The following is a 25,786-nucleotide window of genomic DNA, read 5'->3' on the forward strand; positions in this document are numbered from 1 at the left end:
TTGCTGTTTGTTGGTTTGGTGCTCCTCGCAGAATCAGTGATTACACAGAGAACATTTCATCCCAAACTAGTATTTTCAGATCTGGACTCCATCTGAGACCTTGCGTTCAGACAACAAGCACTTGAACTTTTTAGTTGAGTTGGCAGATCAAGAGCTTTCAGGCTAGATATTGTCTGTAAGTAGACTGTAAGTGCTGACCTGGGCAGCCATTGGGCAGATAATGAGGTCGCTAGCAGTGCAAGGCAGTGGTGAGGACACGTGTGCTTTCTGTGTGTGTCTTCATAGATCGACCACTTCATAAAATTGAACCAATCTGATACGAATCCTAAAAACCTATTAGAGCTCCTTAAATCCAAGAACTACTGCGCTTCTTGGAGTAGTGTTATGACCGACACAAACTGTTCGCTTCTGGAGACTGCTAGTCAAGAAAGTGAAGAAGCTGGTTTTAATGCTCTCGCTGAGCCTGGAGAGGTCTTTGACTCCTATGGATTCCTTCTCCCTGGCGCGGATTTACACACCTCCATAACCTTTAAGTCAGGCTAACAGCTACAGTGTGACAAGCAAGCCAGCGAAGGCTTTGTTTCCTTCTTTCTATGATTTAGCTTTTGTTGCTGAGGGCTCTGCTCCCAGGCACAGGCCAGATCTGTTGCTTGGGGTCAGCCAAGTATTAGGCTGGAAGGAGAAATATACTGTCACTTCTGCTCATCAAGAGTGTTTTTGTGGAGGCTGATGACTTTCTCACATCCATTTTCTTCTGCATAGGTCTATGAAGGGCTGGACATCATCACTAACAAGGTCTCCGCCCAAGAGCAGAAGATGTGCCAGCACCACATGATCAGTTTTGTGGATCCACTAGTGACCAGCTACACCGTGGTGGACTTCAGGAACAGAGCGACTGCCCTGATATCCTTAAGGAAACAGGTGTCTAGGATTGGACAGCTTTGCTCAAAGCTCTGCAGAAATGCTGCCTCTTGGCTCCACCCCAGGTCTACTGAGTTAGCATCTGCACTAGAACAAGAGGTCTGTGTGGTTCTTTTAAAGTTTATAAATTCTTATTGTGTGTGTGTGTGCATGCATGTGGCATGTCTACATGTGGAAGTCAGAGTAAAACTTTCAGGAATCAGTTCTCTCCTTTTACCTGGTTAGGCAAGGTGTTTCTTGTCATTTCTGCTGTCCTGTGTATCCCAGGGTAGCAGACCTACAGTGATCTTCCAGATGATTCTGGCTCTCATTTCGAAGTAGGGATGCTGGGATTATAGATGTGTGCACCACGTTCAGCTTTTTATTTATTTAATTTTTATTTTTACTTCATGTGGATTGATATTTTTTCTGCGTGAATGTCTGTATGAGGGTTTCAGATTCCCTAGAACTGAAGTTACAGACAGTTGTGAGCTCCCATGTGGGTTCTGGGAATTGAACCCAGGTCCTCTGGAAGAAAAGCCAGTGCTCTTAGCCGCTGGGCCATCTCTTTAGCCTTCCACATCTGGCTTTTTTATTTTTTTATTTTTTTTTTCTTTTTTTTTTTGGTTTTTTTGAGACAGGGTTTCTCTGTGTAGCCTTGGCCATCCTGGACTCACTTTGTAGACCAGGCTGGCCTCGAACTCACAGCGATCCGCCTGCCTCTGCCTCCCGAGTGCTGGGATTAAAGGCATGCGCCACCACGCCCGGCTCTCTGGCTTTTTTATGTGGTCCCCTAGGGATTGAACTCAGGTCGTCAGGCTTGCTGGGCAACTGCTTTTACCCATTGGACCATTTTGCCAGCCTATACATGATTCCTAAGGACATTTGGAAAAAACATTTTGTGACAGGGACACTGATTTAGAAGTAGGAAATCTGTGTTCTGATTAAGAAATTACCTCTTTTGACCATGTTGTTTTTACTGCTCACACCGTTGAGCTGCAGTTCTCTGCACTGTAAAGTGGGGATGTGGTGCTGTCAATTTACCGTGCTAATGAAGCCACTGAAAACTTCAGGGGGGTTGTTGAGTAGGAGGAGACTGGAAAAAATCGTTCTGGATAAGATTAAGACATTTTTGAGAAAGGGGATTTTATCTCTAGGGGACGCTAGGGCAGGAGATTGTGCATCCAGGGCCAGTCTGGGACACGTGGTTGTAATGGAAGCTTTGATTTCTTTGTATACTTAGTTGTGTTATATAAATATGTTTTTGTTTTAATCCCAAGTGTTGAATTTTAGTTTGAGCTTTAGTCTGTCCACAGCTGTTAATTGTCTCGTACAGGCCTTGTCTTTTGCCAGCTGATAATGGCCTTCCTAGTGCAGCACACAGAGAGGCGTGGTCTAAGGGCTCTCAATATACAAATGAAAGCTAAGAGAGAGCATGGTGTGGCGTGCAGTGTTGGCGTGTGGTGTAGCAGTTTGAAGGGGCCAGAGATGGGCAGTGTCACAGTTTGGAGCAGACAGATGGAGAGAAATGCTTTGGGACCCAGATCCTTGGAGGAGATGGCTGGCTGTGTCTGCTGTTGACAGAGATGGGTACAGCCCAAAAGAACCCAGTTGACCCTAAACAGCCAGGAGAAATTAAGGGGCCTCCTCTCTCCTACGTAGGGTTGAGAGGCTGGAAGGGAGGTTGAGGCCTAAACACCCCAAATAAAGTAGTGTTTAAAAGAAAGAGTACTTACTACACATGGTGAGACTATCTCAAAACTATAAAAGACAGTTTCAACAAAAAAATGAATAATGTAAGGAGCCTACTTTATATTTTAAGTGCAGAATATCTTTAATATCTGAACTGCCAGCTATTAAAACAAACACTGAAAAGTTTTAAGTATTGGGGATGTTGCTCAGTGCCAGAGCACTTGACTAGTATGAATGAGTGAGGTCCTCGGTTCAGTCCCTAATAACTGGGGGGAAAGTCCTGAGCCATTAAGTAAAGGCCACAATCACAGTAACAGTTATAAAGTACTAGTGATTTTGTAACACCGCGGCCAGTGAGATGGCTCAGTGGGTAAAAGCACTTGCCATGTAAATCTGATGGCCCAAGTTTGATCACCAGATCCCAAAGTAGAAAAGGAGAAAACTGATTCTCAAAAGTACACACCACACACACACAACACACACCACACACACACTACACATACACCACACATACACTACACACACACACACACACACACCACACACACACACACACCACACATACACACACACACACCACTACACGACACCACACCACACACACACACACACCACACACACACACCACACACACATACACAACACACACACACACACACACACACACACACACACACACACACAACACCACACACACACACACACCACACACCACACCACACACACCACACACACACACACCACACACTACACACACACCACACAGACACTACACACACACCCACACATACACGACACACACACACACCACACATACACTACACACACCACACACCACACACCCACACACACACACACACCACACATACACTACACACACCACACACACACACCACACACACACACACCACACACCACACACACACACACACCACACACACACACACACACACACACACCACACACACACACACCACACACACCACACACACACACAACACACAATACACACCACACACACACCACACACACACACACCACACACACACACACACACACACACACACACACACACACCACACACACACACACACCACACACACACACACACACACACACACACACACACACACCACACCACACACCACACACACACACACACACCACACACACACCACACACCACCACACCACACACACACACACACTACACACACATACACCACACATACACTACACATACACCAACATACACTACACACACCACACACACCACACACACCACCACACACACCACACACCACACACACACCACACCACACACACACACACACACACACACACACACACACACACACACACACACCACACACACACACACACCACACATACACTACACATACACCACACATACACTACACACACACCACACATACACTACACACACACACTACACACACACCACACACACACACACACCACACATACACTACACACACCACACACACACACCACACACACACACACACCACACACACACACACACCACACATACACTACACACACCACACACACACTACACACACACCACACACACACTACACACACACCACACACACACCACACATACACTACACACACAACACACACACACTACACACACACCACACACACACCACACATACACTACACACACACCACACATACACTACACACACCACACACACACACCACACACACACACACCACACACACACACACACCACACACACACACACACACACCACACACACTACACATACACCACACATACACTACACATACACTACACACACCACACACACACACACCACACACCACACACCACACACACAAAGCAAAAAACCATTGTAACAGAATAGGAAACCCAGTGTAGATTGAAATGAGTGTATATATTTACCTTATGCATTTCAGAATGGTAAAGAGTGGAAGCCCTGGGTTCTGGCGCACACCTTTACTATTAGCACCTGGGGAGGCAGAGGCAGGCGGGGCTCTGAGTTTTAGGTCAGCCTGGTCTACATAGCAAGTTCCAGGACAGTCAAGGCAAAGCAAAAACAAAAAAGAAAGAAGACCATACATCAGGACTGCAGGTCCAGGTGGAGTGCTTGCCTAGCATGCACAAAGCCCCGCTGTGGCTCCCAGCTCTGTGTACACTAGGCTGGTGCTCCTGTGATCCTGGCACTTGGGAAGTAGATGCAAGAGGGTCACAAGTTCAAAGACACGCCTGCACTAGAAAGCTGTCTATAAAATAAAATAAAATAGTTGTCAAACTGGAACACACAGGCATGTGCTCAGAAGCTCAGAAGTTTTGTCTTTGGCATGCAGCAACCTTTAGCACTTTAACGCGATGAACACCCAAATGATTGTTCTCGAAGAGTGTACAAAATTTGCTTCACTCACAGTTCTTTGTAACAATAAGAATGAGTAAATTGTAGTCACATGTGCATTAATCAACATGGAAGAATTTTATAAACAATACAGATGTTGGGGACTACAAGATAAATGTCTGTTTTGCCTCTGTTGTTACTATAAATAAAAGGCAAAGCTAAGGCTGGTGTGCTGGTGCACCCCCGTGACCCCAGTACCTAGGAGTGGGAGAGAAGGCCATTGGCTGCGCAGGAGTTGGAAGCTAGCATAACAAACAGAACATATGTAAACTTGGGGGAAATAATTATAACACAGGGCACAATTAGCTAATGTTCTTAATGCACGAAGGGCTCTCTTGTGAAGGGGAAAATACTTACAGGGCCTGGAGTGCAGTTCACATAGGAGCGAGCGCAACTGGTGATAAGCATGGAAAGGCTCGCCGCTTACTAGTCATGGCATGCAAACCCAGACAGTGAGAAAGGGATTTGCCTATCAAATGGCAAATTAAAATGCAGATTATAATTTCAGGTCTGCCTACTTTGCAGAGCTGTTGTGTCAGATTGTCCCCTATCACCAAAGATGAGGTTTGCTCTTAGATGGTCAGATTGTCCCTAAAGAACTGATGCAAAGTGGTAAGGACCTGATGTTTCCAAGCACAGAAACAACAGGGGACAACTTCATCAGACCAGCTCTAAGCTAGACTTAAAGTTTGGTTAAGAGCATAAAAATCACAGTGTCAAACTGAAAGTATCTCAGAATCCCAGCACTGAGAGTCCAGTGCAAGAGAATGGAGAGGTCAAGGTTAGCCCATAATTAGGTCAGCAGGCTTGGTGGCAAGCACCATTACCTACTGAGCCATCTTGCTAGTCCTTGTCTGTTTTTTGACATAAGGTCTGTGTAGCTCTGGCTAGTCCTGTACTTACTATGTAGCCCAGGCTGGCCACGAACTTACGAAATTCTCTGGACTCTGCCTCTCGGGTGCTGAGGTTGTTATGCCCAGTGCCAGCCCTCTCTGCGGTCCTCTGTTGGTAGCATCCTTCTTCCTGCTCTACCAGTCAGCAGGATTCTGGTGGAGCCCCTGATCTCGTTCTACACTGCAGGCTGCCTCACGGGAAGGAGGAATAAGTAAATGATTTTCTCCATATTGAAAGTCATCTTTCTTTTTAAACAAGCAGAGCCCTAGTCAAAGCAAGTAATTACCTGCTCAACAGAGATTCTAAAGAGTATCCCAAGAAGCAGAAATAAAAGAACAATACTTGCTGCAGTAAATTGAGTGCTCACTGACTTTCAGGCATTACAGCAGAGGCTTTATACACACAGGAACAGTTAATGTTTCTAAACACTCAGGGATTTTGCAGGTGAGAAAACTGAAGCTCAGATAGGTTTAGTAACATGCCCTGAAAATTGAAGTCTGGTGAGGTCTCAAGTGGCTGAACTATGCACTGCTACTCAGTAATGACAGACTGATTCAGAACTGTGCTTTAACTTAGAAAGACAGGCTCACCGGTGTCTCCTTGGAGAGCCTCCTTGGAAGCAGAAACACCTAGACATTTCGAGAACTAGGTGCCATTGTGCATTTCTGTCTAGTTGGTTTTTTTCTTGTTTCTGTTTTTAAATTTAAAGATTTATTTTATGTGTGTAAACATCTTGCCTACATGTATGTCTGTGCACCAAGTGCATGCCTTGGTTCTAGTAAAGGTCAGGCAAAGGCGTCGGATCCCTTAGAACTGGAGTTACAGGTGGTTGTGAGCTGTCATGTGGGTGTTAGGATCCAAACTTGGGTCTTCTGCAAGACCAGCAAGTACTATTAACCATTGCGCTAGCTGTTTAGTCCCCTCTTGGTTTTTTTGGTTTTGGTTTGTTTCAGTTTGTTTGTTTTTTTGAGGCAGCGACTCAAATATCCCAGGCTGACCTAGAACTTCTGGTCTTCCTGCCTCCTCTTCCTGAGTGCTGGGATTACAGAGATGTGCCACCAAGTCCAATTTATATGGTCCTGGGATTAAACCAAGAGTCTCCTAACCCATATCCTGTGTGTCTGGTTTATGGAAGTCCCACCAGGTCTAATTGAAAAGGATTCTATGAAATTACAGGAAGCATTGAAGGCACTCCAAATAAATGTGATTGAATTTTTTTTTTTATTAAGCATTTTATTCTATGTCTTGTATTATGTGACTATTTTGGTTGCATTAAGTCTGAGCACCACATGTGTGACTGATGCCTGGGGAGGGCAGAAGAAGACCTTGGGCTGGGCGTGATGGCACACACCTGTAATACCAGCAATCCAGGAGACAGAGGAAGGCGGATCTCTGAGAGTTCAAGGCCAGCCTGGTCTACAAAGGGAGTCTAGGACAGCCAAGGCTACACAAAGAAACTCTGTCTCGGGGGGAAAAAAAAAAAAAAGAAGAAGAAGAAGAAGAAGAAGAAGAAGAAGAAGAAGAAGAAGAAGAAGAAGAAGAAGAAGAAGAAGAAGAAGAAGAAGAAGAAGAACAACAACAACAACAACAACAACAACAACAACAACAACAACTAGAAGACATTGTATCCCCTGGGGCTGGATTTGCAGATGATTGAGAGCCACGTGTGAGTGATGGGACTTGAACCCAGCCATCTCTCCAGCCCCTCTGCTTTCCTTCCTTCCTTCCTTCCTTGTTTCCTCTTTTGGTGTGTGTGTGTGTATGCTGTGTTTACTTGTTAGTATGAGCACATGCACCTGTGTGTTCATGTGCACACATACATAAGCAGAGGAGGGTGGAGCCCGAGGTATGCATCCACGCGCTACTGGCCTTTGTGCCTTCTTTCTCTTCTTCCCACATGAGTCAGGATTCTTTTTATTGATATTAAATAACTTTCTTAATGTTTACATTGAAGATATTTTTGCTCGAGACAAAATTCCCATTGTTGTGGGAGGAACAAATTATTACATTGAGTCCCTGCTCTGGAAAGTTCTTGTGAATACCAAGGTAAGCCTGGCTCACTAGTAACTCACTAAAGAAATGAGTCCTCATTTTTTTCATGCCAAATAATTTTAGTGGGAGGAAGGTTGACTCTAACCTGTTTCTTATAGTCAGCAGCTATAATTTTCCTACTTAATATTCTGAACAAATGCCACCTCCATACGTGAAGTGTACTCCTCCAAGCTGGCCTAAGGGTATAGGGGTTGTGTGTGGGAAAAAGGCTCTTGGATTAATTAGCATCCATGTACGTTAGCAGTGTATCTGTCTGACTCAGCATTCCCTGGCTGTCAGCACAGTATATATGTCAGCGATGTCCAGCACCGACCTTTCTAGTGGAGGTGCTGCTGTGTAGGGCAAGACTTTGCAAATGGCAACGTGCCGCCAGCTCTGGTTCACTCTTTGGTCATCCTTGGGGAGGGTGGACTGCAGTCCTGGATATGTTAAAGCAGATGTGGTAGCCCAGTAAAAATAAACAAGCAGGTAGCCAAGTACTTCCCTACGAGGTAAGCCACCCGTCCTCTTCGTTATTGTGTGTGGCCTTATGTACTTACCACTGTGTTTTGGAATTTTTGGTTTATGATCTGTCCCTCACTGTATAGTATGATCTTCAGATTCATCTCCGTTCTTTTTTCTAAGGCTTAGCAAGATGCCCAGCCCATTCATAATGTCGATGTTTATTGACTAATTGGATTAAATTTATTCTAATCCTTCATATGCTAGCCCCAGGATAAGGGCACTGGGAAAGCAGTTGACCTGAAGGTAGAGCTCGAAAAGGAAGATGGTCATGAACTCCATAAACGGCTAAGCCAGGTGGACCCAGAAATGGCTGCCAAGCTACATCCGCATGACAAACGCAAACTGGCCAGGTAAGGAAGCCTGAGCCCATTGCCTCGGAGTGTTCCTTTAGAGCCAGGAGGCAGGAAAGTGTTTGGCTAACCGAGGTGATAGAGGGGCTTCGTAAGAGTGGAGATTTATTTGTTGTCCTAATTCAGTGTGATTGGAGGCCCCTAGTTATTGTGCAGTGCAGCTCCCTCAGTAAGCAGCTGTGCCCTACTTTGTTGTTACATTTTAAAGGCATAGTACCATATTGTTTTTCCCCGGGGCCTATGTAATCTTGCTTCATTTTCTATTTGATCTTTGCTTGTATAACAGTTTTCATATAAAATCTTTCTGGCATGCAATCCGTTTACATTGTGACTTGAGTTTCGTAATTGATTGTGCAATGCTGGGTTGTGCCCCAGTAGCTTTCCCAGTGGGAGGTGGGGTTTATAAGCTGTCTCAATAGGTCAGTTTACCTTTGCACATGGGAACTTTGTTGTAGGGGAGAGAGGTGGTGAATGGATGCCCACGTGCTTTCTTAGAGTGTTTTGAAGTTGAAACTTTCTGCAGTGTTGGGAGTGGCTCCAGCACTGGGCACAGGAGACCCTCCGAGGAAGAGTTTGCTATGTGGTACCTACACATATCACTTGTTATGGTAACATTGGTGTTGGGGGCTTATAAAGCATTCCATTCTAAAGATTTTTTTTAATACCAGTGTTTCTTAATACATTTCCATTATTCTGCCATCGAAGAGCCATTTAAAAATACCTCCACCCCATTGTGCCCTATTCCAATGAAATTTTATATTAAAGGAGAAAAGTTTTTTTCCACACAGAGGTATCCTTGGAGGGTCGCATTCTATTATAACTGTTTCTTTCCTCATTGAACGTACTAGGGAAATGCTCTCTGTGCTCAGTAGGCATCCTTTGTTTTGTTTTTCTGTTGTTAAGATGGTATCTGGCTTGGCTAAGGGTGACTTTGAACACCTAGTCTTCCTGTACCTGTATCAACAGTGCTTAGAATCTGGCATCTGTCACCATGCCTGACTCCACATGGCTTTTCTCAATCCAAACCTTTCCGTTTTTTCCCCTAAAAACTCAGGGACATTCCAGTGATCATTTATAGTCTGTGTGCTGTACTTTAGAGCCTGTCTTTAGTTTTCTCTCCTTTCCTAATCAGATCTTTCTTTCTTTCCTTGTTTTGTTTTTCAAGACAGAGTTTCTCTGTGTAGCCCTAGCTCTCCTGGACTTGCTGTGTAGACCAGGCTGGTCTCAGACTGAGAGATCCGCCTGCCTCTGCCTCCTGAGTGCTGGGATTAAAGGCCTATGCCACTGCAGCCTGCCTCAAATCTTTATTTCTTTTCTTTGGGGGTGGGGTTTCGAGACAGGGTCTCTGTGTGTAGCCTTGACTGTCTCAGATTCACTCTGTAGACCAGGCTGGCCTTAAACTCAGAGATCCGCCTGCCTCTGCCTCCCAAGTGCTGGGATTAAAGGTGTGCGCCACCATGCCAGGCCTAGATCTTTATTTCTTACAACATGTCTTTATGCTGCTTGAAGGCCACTAGGTTCCAAGCAAGAGCTCTAGTGTCACTCCTATAGGGGAGAGGGGGACCATTTATCATCTCTCTTAGGTGGAATCTGTATTCTTTCCATAGGTAAGTGAGGTACTGTTAGGTTTTTTTTTTTTTTTTTTTTTTTTTCTCATAGATGTTCTCTGAGTGGCCTTGGATGTTGAACGACAAGGGGTCTCACTCTGGTGTTAGAGTTTCAGGAAGCAGAAGTGGGTCAGGAAGGGGAAGATCACTTTCCAGCTGATAAGCTGCAGTGGGAGAGAGTGGCTTTGGGAGCTCAGTTACCTTGTGCTGTAATATTACAGGCTGCACACAGACGTGGACCACGACTCAAGAATGAGTGTGTGGGCTCCGTCTCTGATAGTCTTTGTTCCAGAAGAGTGTACCGGATTAGCCAGGAGCGTTCTTGATTAATTTTAGACATATTTAAAAAGAGTGGATGAGCTGGATGTGTGGCATGCTTTGGTACTGTGGGAAAGGCACTCCAGCGAGCCCAGGCTTGTCAGCTTGTACAGAGTGTCCCAAACAAGCTCATGCTGCTCACTTGAAAGTGAGTCTCCTTCTGTTTGTACAGAAGAAACCTGTTATTTCTGAACCCGTTTAACTAATTCTAGAATGTGTTTTTGAAAGAATAGTGTTATTTCTAGTGCAGAGTTTAGGTGCCTTTCTGAATAGCTTTGGAGTTAGAGTAAAGCTAGAATTTCTTGGATTAGAAATGTATGTATGAGGTTGAAAAATGAGGCTTCCTGTGAGATAGTCTTTCTCTTTATTCCCTGAGAATGAGTGTTTCCTAATGGGTTCCCCACCCCACCTCCTTTTTTAAACAACTTAGGAGCTTGCAAGTGTTTGAAGAAACAGGAATCTCTCACAGTGAATTCCTTCACCGTCAACATGCAGAGGATGGCGGTGGTCCACTCGGAGGCCCTCTCAAGTTCCCTAACCCGTGCATCCTTTGGCTTCATGCTGACCAGGCAGGTAATGCTTTGGTCTAGAGGTCATCTGAGGTAAAGTATGGAATACTAGGTTTCTGTGTCAAGTACTTAGAAGCACTGGTGGCTGACAGTGAACACTAGAGTAAGCTAGTAAGTTTATTGTGTCCGTCACCATGTTTTGCCTTGGGCTCCATGCTGTTCCCTTAGGTATTTCTGGAAAGAGAGGAAGGAGAATGCTGGTTCTCAGATATCAGAGTAGGTAGGATGAGGCGCACAGGATGAACAGAGTTGGAAGGTGAGAGTGAAGGAAGTTTCCTGTGGATGGAGGTCTGACCTCATGGCTGGCTGCAGGCTGGGTCACTGATCAGGCCTGAGAAGTGGGTGCGGTGATTGGCTGGCCAACCTAAAGTATCAGGATGCCCTGTGCTGGGACCCGTCTCACCCAGCAAACAGTGAGCATCCAATAAAGAGCCGCATGTTGTGTGTATTTGCTGTGCTTTTGGGAAGAGTAGGAGAGTCTCTCCCTTGCAGATCTCCCGGGCGGTGGGATGATGGACAGGACTGCAACAGGGTGTCCAGTGCTGGCCTAGAGAGAGAGCTCCTCAGAGTGCTGAGGGGCTGCAGAGAAACCTGGGGAGCATACTCTAGGGGTTAGGAAGACAAAATGGCAGTGTGGGCAGGCACTGCGATACAGCGGTGAGTCGCCAGACTGAAAGGCATTGCTTCACTTCACACGCTTGCTCTACTGTCTCACAGCTCTGTGAGTTCTTAAGACCAATTAGTTTACCTTTATGTAGTCCAACTTTCAATAAAATAGAAACGATAATAATAGCACATATATCATAGCAGCCACTAAGGATTCAATAAACCAATATTGCACAAAGCTGTGGGGTTGAGAGTATGGCTCAGCAGTAGAACACTTGTCTGATGTATACAAGACCCTGTGTTCAATTCCCAGCACTGCAAAATAAATAAATGACACACAGAGTGCTCACAGTGAGCTTCATACAAACAGTAAAACATCCTGGGTTACTGACCCGGTCCCAATAAAGATTAGCAAGGAGATAGAGCAGACACTCATAATTGTAAGGACAATTTGTCCTCAGATCATTCTCAGTCATAAGTTTATGGAAAAATGTAACGTTTCCATAATGAAATGTTTAACAGTCAAACCATAACACCACACAGTTCAGTATAAACTAACAGCGTTGACTCATGGCAGTTTATGTCTGGGTGCTGGACCTGGGTGATGATCTTCCACTTTGTCTGGGGAGTTCAAGATGCACCAGAATGTCACCTGGGGATTCCGAAATGAAAACAACATGAAGTTAGGGGGAAAAAAAATGACATAGGTCAGGAGAAGCCAACCACTGGATGTGGTGGCCCACACCTTTAATCCCAGCACTTGGAGGGAGAAGCAGTTGCTGAGTTTGAGGCCAGCCTGGTCTACAAAATGAGACCTTGTCAAACAAACAAATGAGACCTTGTCAAACAAACCAAAACCAAAAACAAAAAACAAAAAAAAACCACACACACACACACAAAACCAACCAACCAAACAAACAAAAACACCAAGAGAAAAGTCAAGTCAACCAGAGGCCCTCAGCCACTTTGAAAAAGCAGAGGATATATGGCCGACACAGTGAAGCGCTTGCCCTCCATCTCAGCCGTATGCCGCTCTGATAACAGAAAGGCACTCTGTTTTGCTTTGCACTTGCACAGTCCAAAGCACAAATAAATAGACTATAAATTTTTGTTTGGCTGTTTTTTTTTTTTTTTTTTTTGTTTTTTGAGACAGGGTTTCTCTGTGTAGCCTTGGACATCCTGGACTCACTTTGTAGACCAGGCTGGCCTCGAACTCACAGCGATCCGCCTGCCTCTGCCTCCCGAGTGCTGGGATTAAAGGCGTGACGCCCGGCTGACTATAAATTTTTATATCTGAATGGCTGGGTTAAAATCCCTTCTTTGTGGCAGCCTGTTGAGTTCACTGTGTGAGTCTATAGAAGGTACCTGTCACATGCTGCTCGTTCATGGGCTGTTTTGACTCAAGTTCTAGATGAGCGCTTGGATAAGAGAGTGGATGACATGCTTGCTGCCGGACTCTTGGAAGAGCTGAGAGATTTTCACAGACGCTATAATCTTAAGAACCTTTCAGAAAATAGGTGAGGATTTGGCTGCTGTTCTGACTTCCCTTCCATCACTTGCCCATGGTTGCATAATACTGGCTTTGGATCTACTTACTAGTCTTTGGCCTTGGCCTTGGCAAGGCCTGCTGAAGGAGGTTTATTATGCCCAAGGAGTGGAAATGTGCTTTTCTTTCAGACATTCCCAGGAATTACTTTTTAAAGAAGTAACCTGGGGCTGGTGGGGCGGGAAAGGGAGAATTTCAGTCAGTAACTGCTCAGGATCTCACTGTTCTCATCAATGAGATAACCTCCAAGGCCCCTGCTGGCTCTCAGAGGCTGTGGCTCACTGCTGACGCTCTCCTGTTCCCAGCCAGGACTATCAACATGGTATCTTCCAGTCAATTGGCTTCAAGGAATTTCACGAGTACCTGATCACTGAGGGAAAATGCACACCAGAGACTAGTAACCAGCTTCTAAAGAAAGGTGTGAACTCCTCCGTCTCACCTAGCCTTGGATATCCTTGGGTGATAGTCTGAGCTGAGGCTAGAAGCATCCCAGCTAAGAACCAAGATTGTTGTTATCTGTGAAGTCCAACCGTGTGCTGGGGTCTTTTGCTCTTGGACTGGGAAGGGCTGACTCTTGACAAATGGACGTGCTCACCGAGATGCCCCTGTGTCTGCTGTATCTTCCAGGAGTTGAGGCCCTGAAACAAGTAACCAAGAGATATGCCCGGAAGCAGAACCGATGGGTTAAAAACCGCTTTTTGAGCAGTAAGTCCCACCCTTCTCATCTTCTGGATCCTTTTTGACAGAATATTGATCTGTCCTAAGAATTTGGACCCAAGGTGGGTCTTTTGCATAGATAATTATTCATTTTCTAGTATTGTCATGGGGGAAATAAAAGAAAAACGTGTAAGTTTCCATTGAAGGGTTTTCCTTCTTCCTTAAACAGATGGTAGTGGCTACAAGCAGGAGGTGAGAGCAAAATAGCAACACGTGAGTAGGCTGGCTGTTCAGATATGATTCCAACTTCAGTTCTGTACCTGAAGAGCAGGCATAAATCTGCAGAGAGCTTTCCTACTTAAAATGGCTTCTGAGTCTGGTGATCTTTAATAAAAAGGGCAAATCAAGATGTTTCTACTTGGTTATCTTTGTGGTCAGGTATATGATACTTGAATTGCTTCAACTGAAACTTTAATTGAGCAGAACATTTTTTGTGTGGGGTGGGGTGGGGGTAGGGTGGCGTTCAAGACAGGGTTTCTCTGTGTAGCCCTGGCTGTCCCGGAACTCAGTCTGTAGACCAGGCTGGCCTCGAACTCACAGGGATCCACCTGCCTCTGCCTCCCAAGTGCTGGGGTTACAGGCGTGCGCCACCACCGCCCAGCTTAGACAGAACTTTTTAAGAAGAGGGATTTTGGCACTTAATTTAGTGCTGTATAGTTGTATTGGGCTTCATGGTGAAAGGGTAGTTGTTTTTACAGCTAAGAACATGAAGACCTAGTGAAAATTGAGTAAGTCACCTTCCCCTCTCCTCCAGCTAGGAGGCAAAAGAGCCCAAATACAAGCCAGACTCTTAAGTGTGGTCCCGTGCCTCCTTTAGCCATACGTGGGCTAGCCTGCATCCCATGAGTGCTGGCCATCGGGTCCCCAGTTGTGTGCTTATGAGCTAAAAGGAGATTAATTTAAGTGTAGTGAAACTCTGGTTTTATCTTGTGGATACTCTTAAAATACACTTTTGAATCATCTCCAATTTACTTTTTGCCAGTAGACTTCTGCTTTCAGTTACAGGTCAGGCCGGTAGAAGCCCTGACCCTGCCCTCTGCTACCTTTGACCATGTACACCTGGGTCTACGGTGGCCCTTCCTTTGACTCACCCTTTGCCTGCCTGCCTTGATAAGTAGAAGCATCCCATCTTAGTCTCAGCTGAGCTTGGCGTTCAGAACCACAGAGTGCAAGTGCACCTTCACTGCCCAAATCTGACAGGAAGTCTGAAACAAAGGCTTTCTGTGATGATGGAGAACTTCCTCTTGTGGTAAAGCCACTGTGACCCCTGTCCCTGAGGCAGGAGCGGGTAATGGCACCTCATTCTGTTCAAGCACAATCCTGGTGCCAGAGTGAAAGGCACAGCTGCCCTCCAAGTCAGGAGCCACATTTGATTGGCCAGGGCTGGTCTGCTGGGATATGGCCTGGCAGAGAGCCAGAGGGACTTCCCCACCCCAGCTTGGCCTTGGACCCAAGCCAAAAATAGCAGCTGGGAGCCGAGAACTTGTTGAAAGGTGCTTAGACAGGGCACAGAAGCCCAACAAAGGACTCAGAGGAGAGAGGAAAATGTAGAGTGGCCTAGAAACAGGTGCAGAGCTTAACTAAGGCCAGGTGTGCTGTGGGTGCCGCTTGCACTCTCCTAGTCTCACCTTTCCATGTGGCGGCAGGTGTAGGCCAGTCTGGCGTATGAAGAATCTTATTTGTGGTTGGCACACTCAAAAGGCCAGCACCTGCCAGCCGTTGGCATCCCGCTGCCTTTGATGTCTCTTGTCCACGGGACAGTGCTTCCTGCCTCAGGTAACTGACTTCAGCTAGCTGTGGAAGGCGGTCTAGTGCGCCTGTGGAATGCAGAGGCCAACTGACGCTAAAGTATTACAACATACTTGGCCCAGATGCGTGATGTCTGTTCCTCTTCCCTCTAGTCTCATGGCCATTCAGAAGTACTTCCCAGAGAGTGTTGCTTCAATCATCCTTTAGATATGGCTCTCAAAAGAAGGTGTTCAGGGGGCTGGAGAGATGGCTTAGTGGCTAAGAGCACTGTCTGTTCTTCCAAACGACCCGGGTTCAATTCCCAGCCACCACATGGCAGCTTACAACTGTCTGTAATTCCAGTTCCAATGGCTCTGACACCCTCACGCTAAAATAAAAATTAAATAAATTATTAAAAAAAAAAAAGAAGGTGTTCAGGAGCTGGCATTGTACTATCTGGCTATAACCCATCACTTGGAAGGTAGAGAGGCTGGAGGGTCAGGGGTCCAAGACCAACCAGATGCATAGTGACTTTGAGAATAGCCTGAGCCACATGAGTGCCTGACAACCCTCCCCCTAAAAAGAAACGCATGGAGGGCAGGGTGAGATTCAACTAGGTCAGCCCCAGGCTAGTTCTTGAGCTCAGCGGTACAGTGGTTAATGCCTGTGGCTATCCAGGTGCTGTCAAGGAGTGTGAACTGTCTTTCCACAGAAACCTATACTCTCAGATGACATAACATTTAGAGCAGGTGGCTAGAGAGATGGCTTAGAGGTTAAGACACTGTCTGTTCTTCCTAGAGGGACTGAGTTCAAGTCCCAGCAACGACATGATGGCTCACAACCATCTATAATGAGATCTGATGCCCTCTTCTGGCATTCAGGTGTACACAAAGGCAAAATATTGTATACATAATAAATAATCATTAAAGAAATGTAGAGCAGTCGCTCAGCCAATACTCTTAGCTTATTCCCTCCTATAAAGTGCTGTCTTTATATTAGAATATAGCCCCACAGTGGTCACCAGAGCCCTTACTCTGTTTTGATTTCCTTATGATCAGAATTCTAAACCCGAGTCCCTGTTCACATGGTCAGGCATATTGGCTGCACACTAGTCAAGCCTCTGGGGTTTGGGACTGTGGCTTATATTTACAGTAGAACAAATAGCATGGTCGGAATGTCCCTCTTTTGTCCCTGTGAGGGTTTTAAGAATCCTGGAAGCAGAATGCATTCACAACTTTTCTTTGTCATCATTAGGACCTGGTCCCAGTGTCCCCCCAGTGTATGGCTTAGAAGTATCTGATGTTTCCAAGTGGGATGAATCAGTTCTAGAACCTGCTCTCAATATCATACAAAGTTTCATCCAGGTGAGTGTTAAGGAGGCATGGCCTCAGCTTTGCAGACTACTATCTTTCTTTCTTTCCCCCCCCCCCCCAAGACAGGGTTTCTCTGTGTTGTCTTGGCTGTCCTGGACTCGCTTTGTAGACCAGGCTGGCCTCGAACTCACAGAGGTCCACCTGCCTCTGCCTCCTGAGTGCTGGGATTACAGGCGTGCGCCATCAGGCCTGGCGCAGACTACTTTCTTTTACTGAAGCTTTTGCTGCTGTTTTGAGGAGTCAAATCTCTTTCAGTGGAATAAAGCAGCAGGGCTGGCTGCCTGCAAGTTTCTGGAAGGTTCTTTTCTAAAGTCTGTTAACAGCCTACCTGCTCTCTATGGATGAAGAAGGAATCTTGGGAAAATCCGACTCCCCCTTAATATAGGAGGCTTGTCCCCCGATCTCTTTGACCTGAGTACTCCTCCTCTTTGCTCTCTTAGGGCCACAAGCCCACAGCCACACCAATGAACATGCCGCACAGCGAAACTGAGAACAAGCGAAGTTACCACATGTGTGACCTTTGTGACCGGATCATCATTGGGGACCGGGAATGGGCAGGTAGAGTGCAGGTGGGGGCAGTGTGAGCGGTTATGGGAAATCTGTTTGGGTGGGGGTCATACTTCCTAAAACTTAGCCTTTAATAGTTAATGCTGCAGTCAGCTTCGTAACAGGGCAGATCCTGAGAACCTTTCCTAGACTAAGGAGTTGCTCCTTACCCTGACATGGAGAAGGCAATCGCCCCCCAGCTGCAGTTGCAACAGGAGTTTCTCTGCCTTCCTCTTTAGAACTCAGGTGTGGGTCAGACAGAAAGAAAGGCTCCTGCTAGTTGGAACCAGAAGCTCAACTGGGAGGGAGCAGGCACACCCAGGGTTCTCAGAGGCCAAGGGATGTTTTCAGCCCTCCCAAGGCAACTTGTTGATGAGTGGCTTAAACTGTGATGAAAGATGGGAAGAAATGCTGTGGGAGCTAGCCTGAGCTAGCCTGTCCCAGCCGCAGGAAGCCTGCTCAGAGAACTGCTTTGCTTGGATTCTCAGAGTAGACATTTCTCTCCATATCCACCCATACAATGATTATGTCTATTAACTGGCATCTCTGGCAAAATGAAGCCCATTGTCAGAGACTGGGGACGGCTGTGTGCCCAACCGGCAGAAGAAGCCTTGACTGTTGGTGGTGTATAATCATGAAAGGGAAGGAGAGAGAGGGCGTCTGATTGCTTTGTAAAGGAAACTTAGTGCTTCGATTTGTCGACTGTCCTTTGGGGAGAGCCTTAGAGAAGCAACATTTGTGAGCCTTTGTGAGCTTGGCTGTGTGAGCCTTCTATAGTGCCATCTGTCGAGTCCTTGGTCCGTCCCCTGCTGCTGTGGAGAGCAGCCCAGAGCCCAGAGTAGAACTGGCTCTTCTTTCTGCATAAAGTTTCTCAGCTCCTGAACTCTTCCACACTCACATTTTCAAACCTTTTTTATTTTTTGATGCTTTGAATGTGTATAAAAGAATTTAGCCCAGGCTCAGTGGGTAAAGGAGCTTGCTCCTAAGCCTGATGACCTGGGTTCAATACCCAAAACCGCCCTGGTAAAGAGAGAACCAATTCTACTTTCACAAGTCTCCCACACCACATACATGCACAAATAAGTAAATAAATAAATTTAAAATTTGGCGTGGTTATCCTTCTCTTTAGGTGTTTTCAGAGGAGGTTTCTTTGCAAAAGGGCACAGTAGTAAAAACTGTCTTTATGAAATAGTCAGCGGGCGAGAGTGAGAGGACCAGTGGGCTCATGTAGCAGGCTGCCCAGCAGAGCCTCAGCCAGTGTGTGTATAGCACAGGATTCATGCACTTGGGAGAGAAGGTAGGAGGAGCCTAAGTCTGAGGTCAGTCTGGGCTACATAGTAAGACCCTGTCTTAAATAACAATAAATGTATGTTTACATTTGTCAAAGAAAAAGATTATATAGTTATATTTAAATGTTGTTTTTTGTTGGATTAAGTTGTTTAATTCTAAAAAAAACAAAAAACAAACAAAAAAAAAAAAACCCGACTTTTTTTGTTTATTTGGTCTTTGTCTCTTCAGCACATATAAAATCCAAATCTCACTTACACCAACTGAAGAAAAGAAGAAAGTTGGACTCAGATGCTGTCAGTGCCGTAGGAAGCCAAAGCAGTTCCCCAGACTGTGACCCAGAGCTTGGAAAGGCGGAACCCCCAGGGCAGCAAGAGCAAGAGTGGAAGGCCAGTGTCTGAGAGGCGTGCCCAGTGGCCTCTGCAGAGATGTGGAGAGCGAGTCCAGGAGGAGGAGAGTGTCGGCCTCCCACGCCTGCACTGAGGGATGCTGGGCAGGACGCCCCACCATCTTCTTTCATTCTGTGGTGTGGTCTACAGTGGGAACAGCAGGCCTTTCAGCTCCCTGTGTGCCTGTTGTGTCTGGTAATGATGTAGTTCAGGGTGGGATTTTTTTTTTCTTTGAACCTTAAAGGTTTTATTTTAGAAAGAGGCACAGATTGCACATTTTCTACTTGAGGATCTTTTTTAGTGGTGAATACCAAGATTCAGTACGTCCTTTAAAAGAGAGTTCTTGTCCCTGATGCTGGCTAAAAATATCTCATTTCCAGATGCTTGTGCAGATGACTAAAGTATTGTAAGGCACAGTCAGGAGTTCTGGACTTGAAAACAGCAGGAAGGAGCAGCCCAGAGAGATGATTAAGCAAGCTATGCTAGCTCTGAGAAGCCATGGGAGAGGGGTCAGGCTGAGGGGGTTGTGACCTGGGTCTTGAAGACTAAGGAAAGAATCTGAGTCTGCTGAGCTGCCTCTGTGCATAATGGCTATCCTTGCTGTGCTTCTAGGGAAGGAATCTATATATTCTTTTGAAATGTAAATAAAAAGGTTTGTAAAAGCCGTCTAGTTTATACACAGCATGCTGCATTGTCAGTTTGATAGTTTTTTCCTCAAACTGTGCGTTCATCAATGAAGTAGATGTATGTGAAGGCTCGTGTTCCTCAGCGATCCCCGAAGGTCTCTGACTGGATGCTGTTACCTGTGGGCTGCGTGACACAGTCTCAGTGCCGGGAGTCTTCGCCTCAGTTTCCAAACTCTTTTCATCATTCCATTAGAGAGCTCACACGTGGGAAGCCCTAATGCCCCAGATACATTTGGTGCAAGTCTGTTATGTGACGGACCCTGGAGTGGGCCAGCAGGGACACAGAGGTGGGAGTCATTCTGCTTTCCGGGAGCTTAGAAATATCTATGTAATCAACCAGTGTAGACACAGTACTGAAGGTCATGGAAGCTGCAGATTTCAGTGTAAAGAGAGAGGAAGGAACTGTCCAGGAAAGAGCCTCTTGAGCTGGGCACAGTGGCACACAGCATTCAGGCGCCAGAGGCGGATAGATCTCTGAATTCAAGGCCAGCCAGGACGACACAGAGAACAATACCACACACAAAAATAAATAAATAAATAAAAATAAAAAAAATAAAGAGGGGGAAAAAAAATAAAAAGGAAGAAGCCTCTCTGCTGACCTTAATTTTTAGAATCCCAGTGCTCGGAAGGCTGTAGAAGAAGAATCGTGTGTTCCGAGCCAGCCTGGACTACACATTGAAACCAAAACAACCCCCACACAATAGCAAACCACAAACAAGTTATTTGACACACAGGAATGAGACCTGTGTTAGATTCCCAGAGCCCACAGAGAAGCCCTGGCATGGTGGCAGCCTGCTGCTGCTGCTGCTGCTGCTGTTGCTGCTGGTGATGATGATGATGATGAGGAGGAGGAGGAGGAGGACAATGATGACGGCGGTGGTGATGAACCATGAGCTTGCCTGGGGTTCTAGATGATTGTGAACTGCTGTGTGGTGCTGAGAATCAAACTCAGACCCTCTGGAAGAGCATCACGTGGTGAGCCATCTCCCTAGTCCCACAATATGCCTCTAATATCATTGCTAGGGAGGCAGAAATAGGCTATCTGGGGCCCACTGGCTGCTTGCAGGCAAATGAGAGGCACTGTCAAAAAAGATGGGCATGAGGTAGGTTAACGACTCAATGGGTAAAGTACTTGCTTCGGAAGGACAAGGACCTGAGTTCTGATCGCCAGCACTGAGGAGCACAGAGAACAGCAGAGAAGGACAGATCCCTATAGCACATTGTCTGCCAGCTTAGCCAATCCACAATCTTCAGGTTCAGTGAGAGGCACTGTCTTTAAGAAAAAAGACAGAGGATTGGTGAGGTGGCTCAGCAGGTAAAAGTACCTATTTAAAAAGGTGGGTGCAGTGTGAGCATCTGTAATCCACAGCTCCTGAGAGATGAGAGCAGGAGACAGAATCATCTAGAAGCTTTCTGACCCGCTAGCCTAAGTGCATAGCATACACAAGCATGGTGTGTGGGAAGAGAACGGACTCCCAGAAGTTGCCCTCTGGCTACTCGCCCACCATACACACACCTACACAATAACTGTTTTCTAAAAGGTGGAGAGTGCTTCCACATGCATACACACGCAGGTGTCCACCCACATGCACACCCAATGCAAAACAAGGTGAATGGCACCTGAGGACAAAGTAACACCTAAGGTCATCTCTCCGGCCTCCAACCACATACGCACACACACACACATACACATGCCCTTCCCCTCGCATATACAAAATAGAAACAAAGGAGCCTTTTAGAGTTCATGGTTACCTGTGCACTGGATGCTGTGCAGAGATTGGGGTGAGAGACTTCTGGCCTCTTAGTTAAAGTACTGACTGACTTCAGAATTAAGTTTAATCTCCGGTCAGAGAAGCAGCTAACGGGGCGCAGCCACCCCATCTTGTTCCCCAGTCAGTTCACTGCCTGCTTGAGGAGTCAGCAGGCTGGGAGGCCACGTCTTGGGTGCAGAAGTGAGTGCTTTAACAATGAGCCAAACAGTGTCAAGCACTTAAGTGCGGTGTCTTCTCTCAGCCCTGTGAGAGGCCCAGGAGGAATGTGGCTAGCCAGGCAGGGCTGGGCTGGCGGTGAGGCCAGCGGAGCCAGCCTAGCTGTTAAGCGCTGTGTAGAGCCGGGGCTGTGTTTAGGGAGGAAGCTTAGTTTTCTGAAATGCTTCGCTCAGGTTGCTAAATATATTCTAAAGCTTTAAAAATGTCAGCAGACAAGAAAAACAAGTTTTACTAATTCTGCCTCGAAAAGCCTTTAGTCCGTACATCTGAAGTATGGAGAGGTAACTTCTCTGAACTCAGCTTCTGTGTCCGTTGGAATGCGAGAATGTTTTTACCTGCCTTACCCCACCCGTCAGTGTCTAATGGTTTTATTAAGTGCTTGTTAAGTTCATGGAAGTATAGTTGAGCCCATTGCTTATAATAGGAATTCTGCAGCAGCGATAAAATTTTTTTTAAAAACCTGGAGCGGACAGAACTCTAGACAGGCATAGCCCTGCCGCTCTCTGAATAGCTTTCTGGTGAAGGCAGGCCAAGAAGGAGAATAGTCTTCAGCCCCTTGGTTTCCATCAGACAGGAAAGAATTATCAGCCTTTGTACAAATGGAAGCTAAAACCAGAGCATGAGGTGACCAGAGTCGCAGAGCAAGTTGTGGCAAAGCCAGGACACCTGGGGTGTCTCTTCACTCAGGTAGCAAATCTCTGTGGCTAGCTGAGAAGCACTGTTGAGGCCAGCGAGAGCTGTTTGCTCAGCCTGCACCATCTGGCTTTAGCTAATCCCTGGACAAGCAGAGTCGTTCTGCGCAGGTCAGTTCAGTTTGCTACTAGCACTGCTGTCTGAGAGCCTCTGCGGATGCATTCCAGCACACAGTGAAAGTCACATCCCTCTTCCCTGTAGTAGTAGTAGTAGAGGGAGAAATTAAGAGCTATTTTTCAATTTTGTGTGTGTGCATTCCCACTTTGGTGCAGATTTCCTGGGAGGCCAGAGTCGTCAGAGCCCCTGGAATTGGAGTTAGGGGCGGTCAAGAGCCACCTCATGTGCGTGCTGGGAGCTGAACTTGGGTCCCCTGCAAGAGCAATGCAACTTTATTTATTTATTTGTGGCTTTTGGAGACAGGGTTTCTCTGTATAGCCCTGGCTGTCCTGGAACTTGCTCTATAGACCAGGCTGGCCTCAAACTCACAGCGATCTGCCCGCCTCTGTGTGCCACCACACCCGGCATAAACATTTTTTTTTTTTTTAAAAGATAAGGTCTATTATCGCCCAGGCTGTCCTGGAACTTGCTATGTAGCAAAACATGGCTTGACCTACCGTCCGTTCCCTACCCCCACCTGCTGCTATTAGGGGATTATAGGCTTGTAGCCCATTTCCACTTCCTGTGGTACTGGGGATTCATCACATCTGCCATGCAGGGTAGTCAAGCAGTCCACGACTGAGCCGCATCTCCAGCCTCAGTGCTGCGCTGTTTTACATGAGTAAGAGTGGATAAGAAGGGCTTTGAGAGGGTGGAGAGATGGCTCCGCAGTTAAAAGCCCTTACTGCCCTTTTAGACAACCTGGGTATGGTTCCCAGGATCTGTATAGTTTCTTACCACCCCCTGCAACTCAGGGTACAGGGACATCCAACAACTGATCTCTGCATATTCCTGCATGCACAACGTTTTGTGTGTGTGTGTGTGTGTGTGTGTGTGTGTGTGTGTGTGTGTGTGTGTGTGTGTCCCCAACTCTCATACACACACACACACACACACACACACACACACGACAGCGTTTCTCTGTGTAGTCCTGGCTATCCTGGAACTCACTCTGTAAACCAGGCTGGCCTCTCTGCCTCCCAAATACTGGGATTAAAGGCATGCACCACCACTGCCTGGCTTAATAAAGTGTAAATTTTAAAAATACATATTTTCTTTCTCTTGAGAATATGTATTTTCTCTCCTCCTAAGCAGGACGACTTCATTTTTGGTCTATGCACATAGTTTACCCCTTTGTGATGCTCAGTAATTATTTCTACACAGTCTCCTTCCACAGTCAATGAAGAGTTTTCCACTTAAAACAGCATATACAGACTATGCAAGCGTAGGGCACCCTGTGCTGATAGGGTTACCTGCCCACTGTTTGTTAGGCCAAGGTTTGATCCACAGCACAACAAAACCAAAAAAATCACAACACATTAAAAGTCAACACAACAGGCATGCAAACACACACACACACACACACAAATATGCTTTTGTGAATACAGTGACTGTGGCCTCAGCATGGAGAAATAGTCAAATGTTTATTGAGTTAGCTGCATAGAAGCTAAGTGAGTCTTAACATAAGTGGTCTGTTTGAACCATTAAATGGTCTTTACACAAGCCGAGGAAGCCTTGGGGTGGTAGCTACAGGCAGGAATTTCATTGTTTGATTAGTACCTACTTGGATGTCACAGCAGTTTTCTACAATGTTGACTGGTCATTTGTAAAGCCATTCTAAATACTCACAAAGGAGCAGGCATGTTGTATTAGCTAAGGTAAAAGGCTAGGCTGATGTAACAAGGAGACTCAGCAGTGCCGTGGCTTAAAGAACAAGGTGTTCATTCTTTCTCAGGTAACAGCTCTTGGTTCTGAGTTAGCCTTTCTGAAGAGAGCAGACCAGGTCAGTGGGGCAGCTTGGCTCCCGATGGTCATCCAGGGACACGGGTTCCTTGTATCGTGTTGCTTCATCATCCTCGGGAGCGCTGTCCTCATCTGTGTCCTAGAAGCCAGTCATCACCTGTCCCAGCCAAAAGGAAGAAAAAGAGAAGAGGCAGATGTGCCTGTCCACCTGAAGGCTGAGACCCTAGAGGGTCCCCTGCTGGCCTGCTCACTGCTCACTGTCCATTGGTTAGAACTAACCCATAGCCATACCTACCCACCAAAGAGGCTGAAAAATGAGCCAGGTCCTATGCCAAAAACAGAGGAGAGTGGATTTGGGTAGACAGCGTGTAGCCTTCACCAAATGTGTATCATAGAACGCTAAATTCAAACTTTTTAGTGAAATCACCTCTGTTAACTTGCTAGGTCTCTCTCTCTCTCTCTCTCTCTCTCTCTCTCTCTCTCTCTCTCTCTCTCTCTCTCTCTCTCTCTCTCTCTCATCAAATTACATGTTTCAAGAGCTGACCTCTGAAATGTCTCAAAAAGTTGAGCATGACAAAATTTCTGGCTGGTAGAACTTAAAGCATAAAAATATTACAGGGATATATGAAGTTCTTGAGTCTTAGTCAACCGCCAAGGGGAGCATGGAAACTGAGCTCTGGTGTTTCATTTGTCACCCTTTTTTTGTTTGTTTGTCTGTTTGTTTGTTTGGGGTTTTTTGTTTTGTTTTTTTTCATGGGAGGAAACCCCACTGTTATTGTAGCTGAACACACTCTACCTAATCTGTTCTCTATGAAAATGTTAAGTAGCCTCTTCATGTACAAAATGGAATTATCTTCATTCCAAGGGGCATTGTAAGAATTAAGTGAGACCCTTTTGTGACTCACCTGTCACTGCAGGGTCCAGCAAATAGTAGGTAGGAATTAAATCCATCTGCTTTATGGAGGAAGCCTGTGAGTGCTGCTGCTAGCATGTTGACTTACAGTATGGTGTCAGTGC

The 25,786-nt window shown here is 46.1% G+C and overlaps 1 protein-coding gene across 1 annotated transcript in view; it reads left to right on the forward strand.

Annotated features, from left to right (window-relative positions):
- Positions 1 to 20,124, forward strand: part of Trit1 (tRNA isopentenyltransferase 1) — a 45,991-nt gene extending 25,867 nt beyond the window's left edge. The window contains exons 2-11 of the mRNA XM_051171396.1: positions 763 to 903; positions 7,859 to 7,957; positions 8,672 to 8,817; positions 11,173 to 11,315; positions 13,323 to 13,434; positions 13,769 to 13,881; positions 14,091 to 14,168; positions 17,163 to 17,272; positions 17,722 to 17,839; positions 19,346 to 20,124. Coding sequence (XP_051027353.1) covers positions 763 to 903; positions 7,859 to 7,957; positions 8,672 to 8,817; positions 11,173 to 11,315; positions 13,323 to 13,434; positions 13,769 to 13,881; positions 14,091 to 14,168; positions 17,163 to 17,272; positions 17,722 to 17,839; positions 19,346 to 19,515 — 1,230 coding nt within the window. The 3' untranslated portion in view covers positions 19,516 to 20,124. The remainder of the gene's footprint in view (positions 1 to 762; positions 904 to 7,858; positions 7,958 to 8,671; positions 8,818 to 11,172; positions 11,316 to 13,322; positions 13,435 to 13,768; positions 13,882 to 14,090; positions 14,169 to 17,162; positions 17,273 to 17,721; positions 17,840 to 19,345) is intronic.
- The last annotated feature ends 5,662 nt before the right edge of the window (positions 20,125 to 25,786 follow it).

The sequence above is a fragment of the Acomys russatus genome, chromosome 29, assembly GCF_903995435.1.
Source record: "Acomys russatus chromosome 29, mAcoRus1.1, whole genome shotgun sequence".
Lineage (NCBI taxonomy): Eukaryota > Metazoa > Chordata > Mammalia > Rodentia > Muridae > Acomys > Acomys russatus.